Here is a 16,186-nt window from a genome sequence, read left to right on the forward strand (position 1 = left end):
GCGCGGTGGGACATAAACAAGTAAACGCAGCGGCAGGGCAGGACAAGGCTGTCTAGGAGCCCCCCCAGGGCTGCAGGCGTCGGGCGAGTGAGCAACTGCTCCGAGGGATGTGGTGGGCAGCCGCGGCTGGCGGCTGCTGGACAGCGGAGAGGGAGCAGGAGTTTGGGGAGTGGGCCAGGCAGGGAATGGCATGTGCAAAGGCACGGAGGCAGGCCAGGGACCGTGGTGCTCAGCTGTGTGTGCTGGGGAGGGGCTGGATGGGGTGTCTGCAGAGGAGCCCCACCCACTGAGAGGAGACCCTTCCTCCTCCCATTTGGGTCTGTCGCAGCCTCGGTGTACAGCTCTGAGGTGGAGGTACTTACCCACATCAGGCAGCAAGTGGCAGAGCCTGGCAGAGTCCAGATGGGTGATGCCCCCGGATGCTATGAATGTAAACATTGGAGGTGGCGGCAGGGGGTGGGGTGCAGGCATGGAGGCCGAGCTGCCCAGGGACTGGTCAGCCGGGCCATTGTTCTTTTCTTGGTATGACTCGCATCCTCCAGGCACATGAACTGTGTATTCCTCTGTGTGTGTGTGTGTTTTGGGGGAGCCGAGGGTGTCTGGCCCACCTCACCTGAATCCATCCTTGGCCCTGGCAGCCCCAGCCCAACCCACCCCTGCCAGTACCCTGGGGGCCCTTGGCCCTGCTCCTAGGGAGAGGTCCATTCTGTGGGCCCGGCTGGGAAGACAGCAGCCCCAGACTTGATGCTGGCAAGGGTGCCAGCGCCAGGGGCCACCCTCCCCTGCCAGGTGTGCAGGGCAGGAGGCGGCACGCTCCAGGGCTGAGGCTGGGGAGGAGGGGGCCCAGGAGAGGAGGAAATGCGGGATGGGGAGCCACACAGGGTAGCCTGCTTCCCCCGCAGGACCTGTGACACAAACAGTCCCTTTGCAGATGACCCTGCCCCCAGCACTCTGCGTGACCCCCACCTTCCACTTGGAATCTGGTCCCACGTACAGAACCTTTATTGAGCACCTGCCGTGCGGAGGGACGTGTCCGATGCGGGCTCCCTCCACACCAGCCCCGACTGGGGCGGGGCCCACCTTGCCCCTGGGACACCCCCACCTCCCTATGACACCCATTTGTTGAGCGCTTGTGAGGCCCTGAAGCGGTGGGACCCCGTCTCCCCAGCACCAGCCACCAGCACGGGCAGCAGCTGGGTCCTCGGGATGGGGTGGCGTGAGGCTCGGCTGGGGGTGGGGCCTGGGGCTCCCTCAGGATCTCTGGATCACCACCTGGAACTTACCTGGAAGAGAAGGGCTGGCTTTAGCCTGAGGCTGGGACCGGAGAGGAGAGGCAGCACCCCAGTAGCTCAGAGATGTTCATCCCTGCCCTGCGCCAACAGCCTGGGTGGCCTCAGCTGGGCCTCAAGTTTCCTCACCGGTCTAGGGTGGTGATGCTTCCTGCCCACCTGGCCTGCATCCCAGGGCTGTGTGGGTGACTGGGGGCATGAAGGCCAAGCATGTCAGTTGCTGGGGAGGGGGCTGGCACGGGCTTCTGGGGCATGTATTGCTCAGATTCTGCCTACTCGGGTCCCAGGTCCCTGGTGATGAGTGGGCCTGGGCACTGGCAGAGGGGAAGACACCTGGAGGGAAGGGGACTAGAGTGTTGGCTGCAGGCTGCCCCCAGGTAAGGGTGGGGCCTCGGCCTGTCTGATGGAGGGCACTGTGGGTGCCTCCCACAGGGCCTGGCTGCCTGTGGAGCCCCTCAGCACAGCACCAACCCGGGTGGCCTCCATTATGTCCACCTGGGTTCCCGCGCCGGGAAGAGTGTTCGAAACCACTAGACCAGGTCGTCGTCAAGGGTTGTCTCCTCCAGGCTGGCATGCCCCAGGGGAAGCAGGCTGCGGGGGACATCCAGGGGCAGGGGCATGGATGCGCTGCCCCAGCTGTGTGGCCTGGGCCTGTGACTTAAACACTCTGGGCCCAAGACTCCCCATCTGTGAAATGGGGCTGGGGTGGCCCGGCCCCACCTCCTCGGCCCCCTGGGAGCAGGGGGACCCCTGCCTCACTTGGGGGACGGGAGCCCCCCACCCCAACTCACAGGCGGGCAGGGCTGCCACGGAGGCGGTGACCAGGCTCTTGATGCCCAGGGTGCTGAGGGTGCCACGTAGGAGGCCGCAGGTGAAGGCCAGGAACTGGGGGCGGGGGACACAGGTCACTGTGGGCAGAGGGGGGAGGCCAACACCCAGGACCAGGGGGGCCACGCTGGGACCCTCCCTCTCCCGGGGTCCTGGGCTCGGGGAGAGGCCTGCCTGGGGCTGGAGTCCCAGCACCACCCCCCATACCTTGGGCGCTTCCTCCAGGTACTGCAGGCCCGAGGCCATCCGGATGAGAAGGGGAAAGCTGTTGTCCTGCAGGACGTAGGTTCCCTGCGGACAGAGGAGGGGCCCACGGGGGCTGGGGTGGCGCCTGTACCTTTGTTGAGGGGGAGGGGAAGCAAGGACCCAGGGCCCAGCCCCACTGGGCTGAGGTCTGGAAGGACCCTTCCCTCAAAACCGCGGTGGCCGGTCACGGGCCCGTCCTTCAGAGCTGCACGAGGACCCACGGGCCTTCCGCCCCGGGCCTGGTGTCCTGCCCCGCTGGGTGCGTGACCTTCCAGGGTGGTGGTGAGAAGCTGCAGCCCAGGCCCGTGGAGCGGCCCGCGCGGCCCCAGCACAGCACAGGCTCCTAATGGGAACTAGGACCGGGTCCGGACAAGCAGCATCAGGCCGAGGCGAGGTGCCGCCCGCCGCGAGGGACCTTCTGCCGGCTCCGGGGCCCAGCCGGCGAGGCCTGCGGGGAGGCTGGAAGCAGCTGCCACGCCCCACGGCAGCCTCCTGGCTTCCCCTGGAGGATGGCACAGAGGCCCCGAGGGGGCCCGTGCCTGCCTCCCAGCTTGGGCAGGTCCCCACAGCCGGGCTGGGCGTGCCGCAGCCGCCCTGCGCGGGGATTGCCTTCCGCGGCTCTTTCGGGCGCCGGGCGTGGGCGCGCACCTGGTGATTGGTGCGCAGGCTGTCCATCTGCTTCTGGAACACGGCCGCCCACACATCTTTGCATAGGAACTTGAGGACGTCCAGCTCCTCCCTGAAGGCTAGCGTCTCCCGGGGCAGCCTGGGGTGGGGGGCCAGCGGCAGACACTGTGGAGCCAGGCCGGGCCGGGGGCGGGGGTGGGGCAGCCCCGGGATGAGGAAGAGGGAGGAGACCAGGCTGGGTTCCTGTGTGGAGCAAGGTACCCTCCGCGCCCGGCTGTGCCCAGGAAGGGACCCCACCTCAGCTCTTGCCCACCTCTCACCTCTCGCCCAGGGCCTGGCCCACGCGGAAGCCCATGCCCTCCAGGACCGACAGGCTCACTTTCTGTCCCTAGAAGGCCAGGGAAGAGAGGCGCAGGGGCCCTGGGTCACCTGAGGGAGCCGGGAGCCGCTGGGTGTGGCCGCTGCGAGGGGACTTGCCCGTCCCTGTCCGTCCCTGCCCGTGCAGGGCGAGGAGGCCCAGAGGGGAGGGCCTTGCTACACAGGCTGGCAGGCCAGGCCGGCTTTGTCCTTCCACCCCCTCACGCGCCTCCAGAAGCCCCATCAGCCCTCAGGACCTGCTCCCCTTCATTCCAGGAAAAACAGGTTTTTCCCAGGCTCAGCTTCACTCTGCTGGTCAAGTCTTTCCTGATAACACCCATCACTTCCTATATGCGCTTTCAGTGTCTGTCCTTACAACACCCTGTGGAGTAGCACTCCCGTTACCCCCGAAACTCAAGGTGACCTGCCCTGGGGCTCATGTGGCGAGTAAGGGGGCCACAAGGCATGGGCCCTGGCCCCTGGCCAGCAGGGGGGCTGAAAAGTCAACTGTGATCATTTGGCCTTAACGTATTAGCCGAGAATCCTGGGAGGGACGCACAGGGGCACAGGGGAGGGAAATGTTCCCTCGGGTGCCCAGTGAAGGCAGTGGTGGCAACGCGGCCTTCTGGAGGGCAGGCCAGGGTCCCGTGGTGGAGGGGCTGAGGCACGGGGACGGGGGTGGCAGGAGGGCTGCACCTCGTGTCTGTCCACGTGCCCAGGAGTGCGGACGGCGTGGCTGGAGGAGAGCTGACCTGTGTGTGCGTTTGATCTGTGTGACCTGGAGAGAGCTGAGCACGTGAGGGAGGCTGGCCCAGACTGGGGGCGTCAGAAATACCAGAACGGCCTGTGGTGACCAACACGGGGCCGGGCACACCGGAGGAGGTGCGTTAGAAACAGATGCTGAATGAACAAAGTGAGGAACTGGGACTCGAGCACACACTGTGCCGGGCGCCCTGTATAGAACCCCTTGTTTAGTTTTAACAACCCCATAAGGTAGGTTGTATTTCATACCTGGAGACCAGGCACAGAGGGGTTAGGTCACACCTCCCAGAGGCACCCTTAGCCACGGGGCTGTCCTTCGGACCTGAGCAGGTCTGACTCCTGCAGGTAGGTGGCAGATGGGTGGGCGGCCAGGGCAACACCCCCAGCTGTCCCTGCCCCAGGGAAGTGGCAAGGGCTGAGGCCCGCTGGGGGGATGCGCCAGGCGTAGGGAGGTCAGAGCAGAGGTGGCCTGTGTGCTGGCCCTCTGCTCTGCTGGGCTACATGATAGGCAGGCCCCGTCCTGCCATTCTGTGCTCTTCCTGCGGGAACCGGGCCGGGGGAAGGACACAGCTTCCTGCTGGTGGCACTGGCACGTGCTCTCTGGTTTCTTCCAGCACAGCAGGGCCAGCCTTGCGGGGAGGGCTTGAAGACTCATGATGTGCAGGATCTGAGCTTGGGGCATGAGAGGCAGAGAGGGGGACGTGTGCCTGGTGGCTGGTTCCGGGGTCCGGGGCCAGATCAGCCCGTGACCCTTACCAGCTGCCCCGTGCCTCAGTTTCCTCACGTGTAAAATGAGGACCTTCCCAAGGTCCTCATGAGGATTAAGGGAGTGGGTAAGTGCAAGCCAAGTGCTCTGAGTCAGGCTCAGGAAGCGTTACTATCATTGTCATTTGCGGCCTCTGCATCTGTCAGCCTGCATGACGACGAGCTGATGGGGAAAGGGAAGGAAAGCCCCACGAAGGAGGGTCTCTGTTCTGTGGGCTGACGGATCTCAGCACCTGGATCACTGCCCCGCCCTCGATAAGCCTTCTCTGCCACGCCTGCGTCACCTCCCTCCTAGAGGTGAGCTCCCCGAGGGGGCCTGGCTGGGCTCCGCTCTAAGTGCATCTGTGTCCCGAGGACTCCCCGAGGGACAGGGAAGACCCCAGGACTCCCTTGTTCATCCCACAGACATTTCCTGACTGGCCTCCAGGAGCTCGCCTGGCAAGCCTAGTGGGGATGACGGGCACCCAGGGGATGACAAGCTGGTGAGAGGGCGGAGGGGGGCCCGACCTCACAGGGGTGGTGTGACCCGCAGCTCGCTCTACAGCAGCTGTTGCTATTGGCTCCATGGTCCCCAGCCCTTGAAAGGGGCCAGTTAAATATCTGCTGCACTGCAGAGACTGGGGGTGGTGGGGAGGGGGGAATAATGCGAGCAGGGAGGAGGAGAGGCAGGGGGGAGGGAAGGGCGGAGGATGAGCGGGTGACTCGGGAGAGAGGGTGGAGGAGGGCGGCAGAACCCCACCTGCTCTCTGGCAGCCGCCTCCCAGGACTCAGCGGGTGTTCAAGCCCCAATCCCTACAAAAGCTCTCCAGGCACTAGGGGTTCATCATTCCTGAGGAGGGAGGGCAAGGCGGGACACTCCCATCCCATTGGAAGCTTCTGGAGCCCAGCCCAGAGCCAGTGCATTTCTGGGCTCCCCACGCCTGCCTCAGCCGGGTTGACACAACAGCCCACGGAGAGGAACCAAGATAATGGGAGAAACAGGGGGGACCCCTCGGAGGAGGCTTATCGGTGTGGGCACGAGGGGCATCCATAAAGCAGCACGGGCACTTGGAGGAAGGGACAATCGGACAAGGGAACGTTCTTAGAAATGAAATGGTAGCCCAAAGAAACGTTTGTTCACAAGGGAGCTGAAAAAGAGACAAATCTGGAAGGAAGGTAAAACCTCACAGATTGTTAAGAAAAAAGGAAACCACGAGGTAGGAAAAAAAATGAGAGAAAAGTTGACATGCGGAAAGAGATCTGGCAAGTCTAGGATTCCTCTGACTGCGAGAGATGGAACAATGTGGGAGAAGAAATAATGAAAGGAGCGTAAGAGGAACATGTGCTCTGCTAAAGGCAGATTCAAGCGTCCAGACCGAAATGGGCCACAGAGCTCCGAGTAGGATGAATGGAAAACAAGTAAACCAAACTGCCTCCCCCCGGTCCTGTCCTGGACTGAAACTCGATGGAGCTGGGTGGGGGGCTGCGTGCCTGGCCTGCCTTGCCCCTTAGTTATTAGTTATTTGTGAGGTTCAAGCCCCACCCGCGGAGCCACTCTGTGCTGGCCCAGGGCAGGGCATCCCAGGAAGGAGCGGCGCTGGTTCCTGCCTTAAGAAAAGCACAGGGAGGACTTCCCTGGTGGCACAGTGGTTAAGAATCCGCCTGCCAATACAGGGGACACGGGTTTGAACCCTGGTCCGGGAAGATCCCACATGCCGCGGAGCAGCTAAGCCCGTGAGCCACAACTACTGAGCTTGCGCTCTGGAGCCCGCGAGCCACAACTGCTGAGCCCACGTGCCACAACTACTGAAGACCGCGCGCCTAGAGCCCGTGCTCCGCAACAAGCCACCGCAATGAGAAACCCGCGCACCGTAACAAAGAGTAGCCCCCGCTCGCCGCAACTAGAGAAAGCCCGTGTGCAGCAACGAAGACCCATTGCAGCCAAAAATAAATAAATTTGTATATATTAAAAGCACAGGGAGAAGGGATGACTTCCTGCTTCCCCAAGGTGAATGGCCCCAGAAGACCCAAAAGAACTATGCTGAGTGACCAGGTGAGTGACAGGGTGAGAGCACACCTCCCACCCTGTTGCCCTGTCCTCATGCACCCAGGTGGTGCCCAGACAACCCCGAATTCCACCTTCTCCCCTGACACTCTCCGAGCTCACCCAGCCCCCCTCCACCTGCCCTCCGTCTACCCCTCACCTCTGCTCGGGCTCCTGCAGCAGCGCCCTTCCCCACCCAGTCTCCATCCAGTCTCATCCACGTGGCCAGGGAGGACTTCCGGAAAAGTAAATCTGAGCCTGGCACACCTCAGTTTAAACCTTCTATGGCCCCCACCGCCCTCAGGACAGAGCCCCAGTTCCCGCATGGAGACCCCACTGCTGGCTCTGTGGCCTCGGATGCACTGTGCCCCCTCCAGGGCTCTGCCCCCTGCTATCACTGTTCCAGGAATTGGCTGGTTTTCCAGACTCTTGCCTGAGGACGAGGACTGTATCTGATGGCTGCTACGCCTACCACAGGCCCTCCTGAGAGAAGGGGCTGGCCTGGGCACTCACTGGGCCTCGGTGGACCAGGGCCTGCCCAGCAGGGCCGTTCCCAGGCCAGAGGCCAGTGGATGACAGCTCATTACACACACAGAGGGGTTCACTCCTTTGCCCACAGGCTCCCCTTATCTTCAAAGCTCCTGAGGTGGACAAACCACAGCCTCTTCCTCCGACTCCTGGAACTTTTCCTGCTTTGATAACAAAGGCCTTTCGACCTCCCAGTTCCTCTGGCCAGTCTTCCATTCAACCCGTAACCGTCCAGGAGAATCCATTCAACAGCCACAAATAACCAGGCAGGACGTGGAGATCAAAAAGCCCTAAACAATGACTGTGGCTCCTGGGCGCCTGTGCTGTGGGGACAGAGATGAACCAGCCACCATCGCTTTCCTCAAGGGGCTCTGGGGCAGGTGGGCGGGGCAGGCCTAATGCCACAGACAAGCTCTGGCACGGATGCCCGAGTCCTGATTTTGCCTTTGATCCTGGCTCTGCAGCGTCAGGGAAGCCCTCCCTCTCTGGTGACTCAGTCCCTCCCCTGTAAAATGGGATGATGCCGTCAACCTCAGAGTGCTGTTCTGAGGACTAAATCAGATAAAATCCTGTGCTGGAGACACGATAAGTACCCAAGAAACAGAAGGCCTGCGTGTCGTTCAGACAGGACACTTGCTGGACCAAAGAGGAGCAGAGAGGGGAGGGGCCGGGAGCGAAAGAGAAAAGACTGCGCGAAACAGGGCAGCTGCCCACGATGTGCTAAGAAACGGGGCTCCCCAGCTTGAAAGAATGTGGGGAGACGGCAGTCCTTCCCCTGGCTGCACACCGGAACCACCCAGAAGCTCTGAGGCCTGACGCCCAGGCCACTTCCTGGCCCAGCTCCACCGGAATCTCTGGTGTGGGACCCCAGCATCAGAACTGCAGAGGCAGCTGGGCAGAGAGCCAGGCCCAAGGGTCACAGGCGCGTTCATGCTGTAAAAGCCCTGTGCTGAGCAAAGCTGAGTAACCGCGTGTCCCCCCCACTTGCTTGGCCACAGGAACCCATTAAAATCCTCCCAGAGTGTCAGAGAAGACACTGAGAAAGACAGCCGAGAGTTTATAGCACAGGCTTTGGAAATGGGAGGCCTAGTTACATTCCTGACTCTGCCACTTGACAGTGAAGACTCCATCTATAAAAGCCTCTGTTTCCTCATCTACAAAGTGGGGAGGATCATGCTGACCTTTGTGGGTTGTTAGGTGGATCAAAGGAAATCAGGAATGTGAAGCCCACCAGGGCACATGATGGGTGCTATTATTGGCCACGATACTAAGTGAATGCCAGTCCCCGCCCACACCCTCCATGGCACAGGGGCTGCACTCACTTCAACAAATCCATGCTGAGGACCTACTATGGGGTGATCAACACAGACCCGGTCCCCACCCACACCACACAGCAGGCAGCCTGGCAAAGGAGAGGCTGTGAATCAAAGGATCATATGGATACATAATTCAGATACATACTTATCGTGATACAAGGATACCCCACTTCCACTGGGGCCTCAGGGAGGTCTTCCCCGAGGAAGGGACATTTGAGCCAAGATCTGAAGGATTAATAGGTGTCAAGGCAGTGACGATGTGACAGGTGAAATGAGCTGGAAGATGAGGGAGGAGGCTGGTACAGGGCAGAGAGGAGGGAAGCCAGACTAAAGCAGGGAGGGGCCAGATGGGAACCATATTTAGACAGCACAACAGGAGGGGCCTGGCTGATGGCTGGAGGTGAGGGAGTAAAGGCAGATGTCAGGGACTCCCGGGTTTCTGGTTTGAAAGCCAGGATGGATGGGGTGCTGAGACACTGCAGCCCCCTCCCCAAAACACAGGCCAATGCACACTCCCTCTCCAATGCGCTAACGTTCTCATAGCATTTTCCCAGAGTACAATATATACTCATTTATCTGATTTGTCCGTCTACCCCACTATGACGTAAGCTCCAGGAGGGCAAGGGTTTTGGCATGGTTCGCTGAATAATCCCCAGAGCCTACAGCAGGGCTTGGCACCTTGCAGGTTTTAGTGACAGTCTGTTGAATGAATGAACTTGAAAAAAGTATGTTGAGATGATAACAAGCAACACCCTTGTCCTCCTGAATTGGGAAGAAAACACAGACCAATAAAAATGTCTTGCATATTGATGATGATGATCATAGAAAGAATAATAATGAAAAAAGTGACAAAAAAAAAAAAAAGAGCACAGCCCCACTTATTAAGCACCTACTCTCTCCGTCACCCTTTCTTCTTGGTAACAGACTTTAAAACAAGAGCTCCGTGTTTTGAGGGCTGATTAGGTGCTAGACATCGTACTAAGTGCTTTAAAGTCTGAGCATTTATTTTTCATAAGGGCCAACTTCCAAGATGCCAAGCACGCTCCTTCCGCAGGGCTTCACAGAAGGCTTCCCCCTCCCTGGAATGCTCTTCCCCCCACTTATCCCCGGGGCTTGCTTCCTCCCTTCTCTTCCTCAGAAAGGCTTTCCCCCACCATCCACCACTCTACCTCTCTTCTTTCCCCGACCCTCCTGAAGTTGTCTTTATAAAACTTCTCACTAGCTGGTGGCACATTCTATTTTTATTTATTGTTTGTTTTGACTCCCCTACTAAAACGTAAGCTTCACGAGGACAGGGAAACAGTGCCCTGAATACAGTAGGCGCTCAGTAAGTTTGTTGAATGAATCAATGTCTCGCTCGGAGTCTTAGGTGCTGTTATGATCTCATTTTACAAGGGAGGAAACTGAGGCACACAGAGATCGGATCACTGGCTCTCACACCCTGTATGAGTGGTGCAGGCGGGATTCAACCCAGGCTCAATATATAACTTCTCAATATATACCCAGTAATCGTAATTACTGTAATTGCTACCCGCTTACTCTGTGCCAGGCTTTGAGCTAAGAGCCTGACCCCGAACTGTCTCGCTCAGTTCTAGCTGCGACCCTCGAGGCCGGCCCTGCTGCGACCCCGCTTTGCAGAGGCGGAAGCTGGCGCCTGAGGTCGCCCAGCGAGGCAGGGGCGGGGGTTCGACCCGGGCCGCTGCCGCGCCCTCTGCTCCTCCCGGGGCCTCGACCCGGCCTTCCCACCGCGGCCCGTGCCTCCTTCCCCCCGGGGCCCGGCGCTCACCCCGGGACCGGGGTCCGGATCTTGAGCCCACAGCTCCGCTACCATTTCCGTGTGCAGAAACTCGAACAGTACCGCGTCAGCCATGCGCCGACCTCCCGTGCCTAACAACCGTCCAGCGCCTCGTGTTCTCATTGGTCCGGCTGGGCAAGCCCCGCCTCCTGCACCTGAGCGCGAGCCCGCCCACTCTCGCTTCCATTGGTGTTTCGGGCTAGCCCCGCCTTCCTTTTCTGGGCGCTCGTGGTGCGCGCCTGAACCTGGGAGACTAGGGGGAGGGCCTGCTTGGTCTATATCGGTAGCACGTGACAAGCATCTCCGCCCTTCCCTCTGCTTCTTCCCCGTTTCCGGGTCCTCGAGCATTTCCATTGGCCGAGTCGCTTGTTACACGTGACTTCTCGTCCTTTAGAGTCCCCGTTTGTCTGCACGCCTCGCAGCTCAACCCGGAAGCGCCAGCCCAACAGCTTTCCTATTGGCCGTGCTCATATTCTCGTGGCTCTTCACACACACCCCCTCAAAGCTGGTCCTGAGGGCTTGCTTCCTGGTTGGTAGGCGAGCGGCCCAGGTGATTGGCCGCCAACACCCGCCCAACCTGCTCCCCTGTTGGTTGGGGCTGCCGCCTTCTCCTCTCTCGGTAAAGATTCCGCATTTCGGCTAGGTAGCGGATCCCGTCGGCTGGGCGCTCCGGTGACTCGGTACGGTCTGCGGTGATAGCGCTCCCTACCCCGCCCTTAGTGCACCCTTCCCAGAGTCCAGTTGAGCTGTTACCCTTTCTGTGACCCAGGCACTGGTACCTGAACGGCTCAGGAGCCCGTGTGCTTCCGAATCTGACACAGGCTTGGAGGACGGTGTGGGGTGTGGCCTCTGCTAGGAAGCAAAATCGGAAAGAGCTTAGTTTGGGACTCCGGGTACTCGTGCCTCAGCCTTGATCGAGCTGGTGGTCCTCAGTTTTCCCATCAGTACACTGAGGAGGCTGGGGTCCAGTAGCCCCCATCATCATCATCATCAGGGATGATGATGCAGAAAAGGAAACTGAGGCCCAGGCAGGGGAAGCAGATGGCCCCAAATTGCTAAGGTAGTCAGTGGAGGGGCTGAGAATCCAGAACTTGCGCCTTTTAACCACGGCAGGGCGCCCGCCTCTCATAGCATCCCTTCGCGCGTCTTCTCCCTAGCTCGCGCCATGGCGTCCCAGAGTCGTCGGCGGAGGCCGCTGCGGAGGCCTGAGACGGTGGTGCCGGGGGAGGCGGCTGAGACGGACTCGGAGCTCTCTGCGTCCTCGTCGGAGGAGGAGGAGCTGTACCTGGGCCCGTCGGGCCCGACGCGCGGCCGCCCCACGGGACTGCGGGTGGCTGGGGAGGCCGCGGAGACCGACTCGGACTCGGAGCCGGAGCCGAAGGCCGCGCCGAGGGATCTGCCTCCGCTCGTGGTGCAGCGGGAGACTGCCGGGGAAGCCTGGGGAGAGGAGGAGGCCCCGGCGCCCGCCCCCGCGCGTTCGCTGCTGCAGCTCCGGCTGGCTGAGAGCCAGGCGCGGCTGGACCACGACGTAGCGGCCGCGGTGAGCGGCGTGTACCGCCGCGCGGGCCGTGATGTGGCCGCCCTGGCCGGTAGGCTGGCGGCTGCCCAGGCGGCGGGATTGGCAGCGGCCCACAGCGTGCGCCTGGCGCGGGGGGACCTCTGCGCGCTGGCCGAGCGCCTGGACATCGTGGCCGGCTGCCGCCTGCTGCCCGACATCCGTGGCGTGCCAGGCACCGAGCCCGAACAAGACCCGGGACCGCGAGCCTAGCCGTGACCCACTCTCCCGCCTGACTGAGCCCTGGGGGTAGGCCTTGCGGCCTCTGGGACCTGGCTCTGTGCCCTGTTTAGCCACCCACCCATCTTGCTGTCACCCTCAGGGATAACCCCGCCCCCTGGATAATGCTCTGTGTGTGTGTTGGGGGGGAGGATGGGGGGTTAATGCTGTGCAGCCCTGCCAGGCCCTAGCATCTGGTTCCTCCCCCTGGTCCTGGCCCTTGCTTCCTGGTTCAGAGCTTGTGTGTGTCTGAAGCTTGGCTCAAACTCCTGGGTAACTAGCTACTCCTTAACCTGTCTCCATCTTAGCGGTTCACAGAGCCTCACCTTTCCTGTCTGCCTGCCTTCCTCAGTTTGTTTTCTGTTCACAGGGGCTGGTCCTGCTTCTGGCGCAGATTCCCTGATGTCTCTGGTCCTAGTCCCACTTCTGGAATTTTGCCCTCTAATCTGGACCCTTTTTCTGCTCCCCAGGCTTGGCTCTGATTCCATCTCCTCCTTCTAGGCCTTGCTCTTCCACCTCCTGCCTCCTTCTCCTTGGGCTTAGCTCCACCCCCTTGGCCTGATCTTGTTTCCTGGGTCCAGCTGTACCCTTAGGTTTGGTTCTGCTTCTTTTTGCTTCTCCCATCCTGTTTAAACTACCTACTTAATTATGGGCTCCAGGGCCCCCCTATGGTTTTCTTCATCAGGCCCAAGATGAGACCCCCTCCTGACCCGAGGAGGTCCCCCTCCCAGCTCCCCAGGCCTGAGGTGGCATCTCCTCCAGGCCCAAGTTGGTGTGTCCTTCCCACCTTCCAGGCCAAGATCACGCCTTCTGCCCAAGTTCCAGGTACAGGATGGGCCTCCTCCTGACTCTCCAGGCTGAGAGTGCCCCCAGCAGGCACTTAGGGCCCAATACAGACTTGCCCTGGAACTTTGGGCACAATATGACACCACTTTGCCGATAAGGACCACATGTATTTTGTTTGGTTACCATGTTGTTCCCTGGATGCTAAAAGGGCTTGGCTGTCTGGCTTGTCTCAGGGCCTGGGCTTAGCTCCTTCTTTCTGCGCCTCACCTGGTCCCTCTTCTCCCAGCCCCAGTCCCTCAGTCCCATTCACATTTATTCCCCTCCCCCGCTCTTACCCCAACCTGAGCTGAGATCTGGGCCCCCAGGATGGAGAAGTGGGGAAGAACGCTCTATGGCAGACTCACTAAAACTCAAGACATTTATTGATATGGTCAGTTCCTTTTATCTCCCCATCTAAGCTGGGGGCGGGTAGGTTGGTGATTTTGCTGAGAATGTGGGTCCCAAGAAAGGGATCCTTCACGCCTGGCCTATTGAAGGTGAGCCTGTGGCCGGGCAATCAGGGCTCCTAGTTTTTTGCCCTGGTTCTGCACTTATTTGTATTTTGTTAATTCACCACACGTTTATTGAGCTCCTGTTCTTTGCCTGTCCTGAGCTGGGCACTGGGGGTGCCCCACAGGCTGGGCCCTTGCAGAGCTCACAGTCCAATGGGGGAGACAGCCATTAAAATATTCTCACAAATAAGTGCATAGTTTTAATAATTGTAATTTATACTTCAACTATAATTTTTCTGGCATTGTGATTAGTGCCGTAAAGAAATATAGGAGCTTTGTGAGGGTGTAACTGAGGTCTGTCTGACCTTGTTTGGGGGGAGGTCAGATGGCTTCCCTGAGGAAGTGATGAGTGAGTTTGAGCCAAGCCCTGAAGGTGTAAAAAAGGTGAAACAGGTCGGGTAGAAAAGAGTTGCAATCAGCAAGAATAGCATATGCAAAGGCCCTGAGTCAGAAGGGGGCAGGGCCTATTTAATAACAGAAGAGGGTGATCTCTTCTATTCTCCACCTAGAGTAGAGAGAGCAGGGGAGATGGGGGTGGTGAGGGTGGTGAGTGCTGTGCTAGCAGGGGCCAGACGAAGCTGAGCTTTTAAACTAGGTAAAGATTCTTGGTCTTTATTGAACAGCCAGTAAACAGAGAATGATGCCATCTGATGAATGTGTTTTGTGAAGGAGACTCTGAGACTGGTGCTTCTGCAGTGTGGTTGCCTCTGATAAATACCCAGAAATACTGGTTTAAAAAATCAAACTTCCTTTTAAAGGTACAGCTGAGCTCAGAGAGAACATGAGAAATCTCCTGGGCCCAAGTTAATTTCTGCTGCACAGCAAAGGGATTTAGTTCTAGTCACGTGTATATATATATACACATATATATATATGTATATATATGTAGTCTCTTTCATATTCTTCTCCATTATGGTTTGTCACAGGCTATTGAATATAGTTCCCTGTGCTATCCAGTAGGACCTTGTTGCTTATACATTCTGTATATAATAGTTTGCATCTGCTAATCCCAAACTCCCAATCCTTCCTTCCCCTCCTCCTTGGCAACCACAAGTCTGTTCTCTATGTCTGTGAGTCTATTTCTGTTTTGTAAATAAGTTCATTTGTGTCGTATTTTAGATTCCACATATAAGTGATATCATATGATTTTGTCTTTCTCTGAGTTACTTCACTTAGTATGATAGTGTCTAGGTCCATCCATGTTGCTGCACGTGGCATTACTTCATTCTTTTTTATGGCTGAGTAATATTCCATTGTGTATGTATACCACATTTTCTTTATCCATTCTTCTGTTGATGGATATTTAGGTTGCTTCCATGTCTTGGCTATTGTAAATAGTGCTGCTATGAACATAGGGGTGCATGTATCTTTTCGAATTATAGTTTTGTCTGAATATATGCCCAGGAGTGGTATTGCTGGATCATATAAAGCCTTGGATTTTAACAGCTGCTGGACCTTGGGCCAAGCTCTTATTAGAGAAGCAGAGGCCCTGACATAAAACTTAGTCCCTTGAAGGGCTATATCTTGAATGAAAGAATGTGGTAGAAAAAAATCTGATTGATACCATTGAGGCATACCTAGGAAACTTGTCCATTTTGGCTTAGGCTCTGGGTGGAGGGAATTTTTCCTCAGGGAATTCATAACCACAGGCTTTTCTTCAGGCCTGATTGGGGTTTGGGTATACCCTTACGGAGCAGTTCAGGAAACCCCAAGCACAGAAATAAACTGAAAGTAGGCTCTGGCCAAAGCCAGGGAAAACACCCTCAACCAGCCTCATGCAGAATTACAGCAGACTAATATAGACCAAACCTAAGTTCATAGTTGAAAACTGCAAAGTGGGACTTCCCTGGTGGTGCAGTGGTTAAGAATCCGCCTGCCAATGCAAGGGACACTGGTTTGAGCCCTGGTCCGGGAAGATCCCACATGCTGCGGAGCAACTAACCCGTGCGCCACAACTACTGAGCCTGCTCTCTAGAGCCTGCGAGCCACAGCTACTGAGCCCATGCGCCGCAACTACTGAAGCCTGTGCGCTCTAGGGCCCGCGTGCCGCAACTACTAAGCCCGCATGTTGCAACTACTGAAGCCCACGTGCCTAGAGCCCGGGCCCAGCAACAAGAGAAGCCACTGTAATGAGAAGCCCGTGCACTGCAATGAAATGTAGCCCCCGCTCGCCACAACTAGAGAAAGCCCACATGCGGCAACAAAGACCCAACACAGTCAAAATAAAATAATTAATTTAAAAAAAAAGAAAACTGCGAAACATACCAGATGATAAAGTGATGAACCAGTATGGGCTGCTGGTTCCCTTCCCCAAATTTAACCTTGGAGAAACTGGAAAAAAGAAAGAAATCCGGATCCGAGGAATAACAAAATGTTGAGAAGTCCTCAGGGACAAAGAGGTGATCTGACACAGTATTCTGCTTCTTATTTCTTTGTAACAAATGACCAAAAATTTAGTGGCTTGCAACAGTTGTTTTATTATGCCCACAGATTCTGTGGATCAGGAATTCCAGCAAGGCTCAGCTGGAAGATTCTTTGG

General features: G+C 58.0%; 2 protein-coding genes across 3 annotated transcripts; one reads left to right on the plus strand and one right to left on the minus strand.

The window, feature by feature from the left end:
* Positions 1 to 609: 609 nt before the first annotated feature.
* TRAPPC6A (trafficking protein particle complex subunit 6A) lies at positions 610 to 10,661 on the minus strand. The gene is made up of 6 exons (XM_061173603.1): positions 10,528 to 10,661; positions 3,311 to 3,378; positions 3,012 to 3,129; positions 2,325 to 2,408; positions 2,081 to 2,174; positions 610 to 1,283 (listed from the first exon to the last, which is right to left on the minus strand). Exons 1-6 carry the CDS (start codon positions 10,657 to 10,659, stop codon positions 1,252 to 1,254), a joined length of 528 nt encoding a protein of 175 aa, XP_061029586.1. The 5' UTR covers positions 10,660 to 10,661; the 3' UTR covers positions 610 to 1,251.
* Positions 10,662 to 11,055: 394 nt separating this feature from the next.
* On the plus strand, positions 11,056 to 13,837 carry BLOC1S3 (biogenesis of lysosomal organelles complex 1 subunit 3). Of its 2 annotated transcripts, none has more exons than XM_061173056.1 (2): positions 11,056 to 11,216; positions 11,694 to 13,837. In XM_061173056.1, the coding sequence occupies exon 2, from the start codon at positions 11,702 to 11,704 to the stop codon at positions 12,302 to 12,304; it is 603 nt and encodes a 200-aa protein (XP_061029039.1). In that variant the 5' UTR covers positions 11,056 to 11,216; positions 11,694 to 11,701; the 3' UTR covers positions 12,305 to 13,837. The 2 variants fall into 2 exon arrangements, with proteins under 2 accessions (XP_061029039.1, XP_061029040.1); XM_061173057.1 differs by having other exon boundaries at positions 11,056 to 11,155.
* The last annotated feature ends 2,349 nt before the right edge of the window (positions 13,838 to 16,186 follow it).

This window comes from Eubalaena glacialis, chromosome 18 (genome assembly GCF_028564815.1).
Source record: "Eubalaena glacialis isolate mEubGla1 chromosome 18, mEubGla1.1.hap2.+ XY, whole genome shotgun sequence".
Taxonomy (NCBI): domain Eukaryota; kingdom Metazoa; phylum Chordata; class Mammalia; order Artiodactyla; family Balaenidae; genus Eubalaena; species Eubalaena glacialis.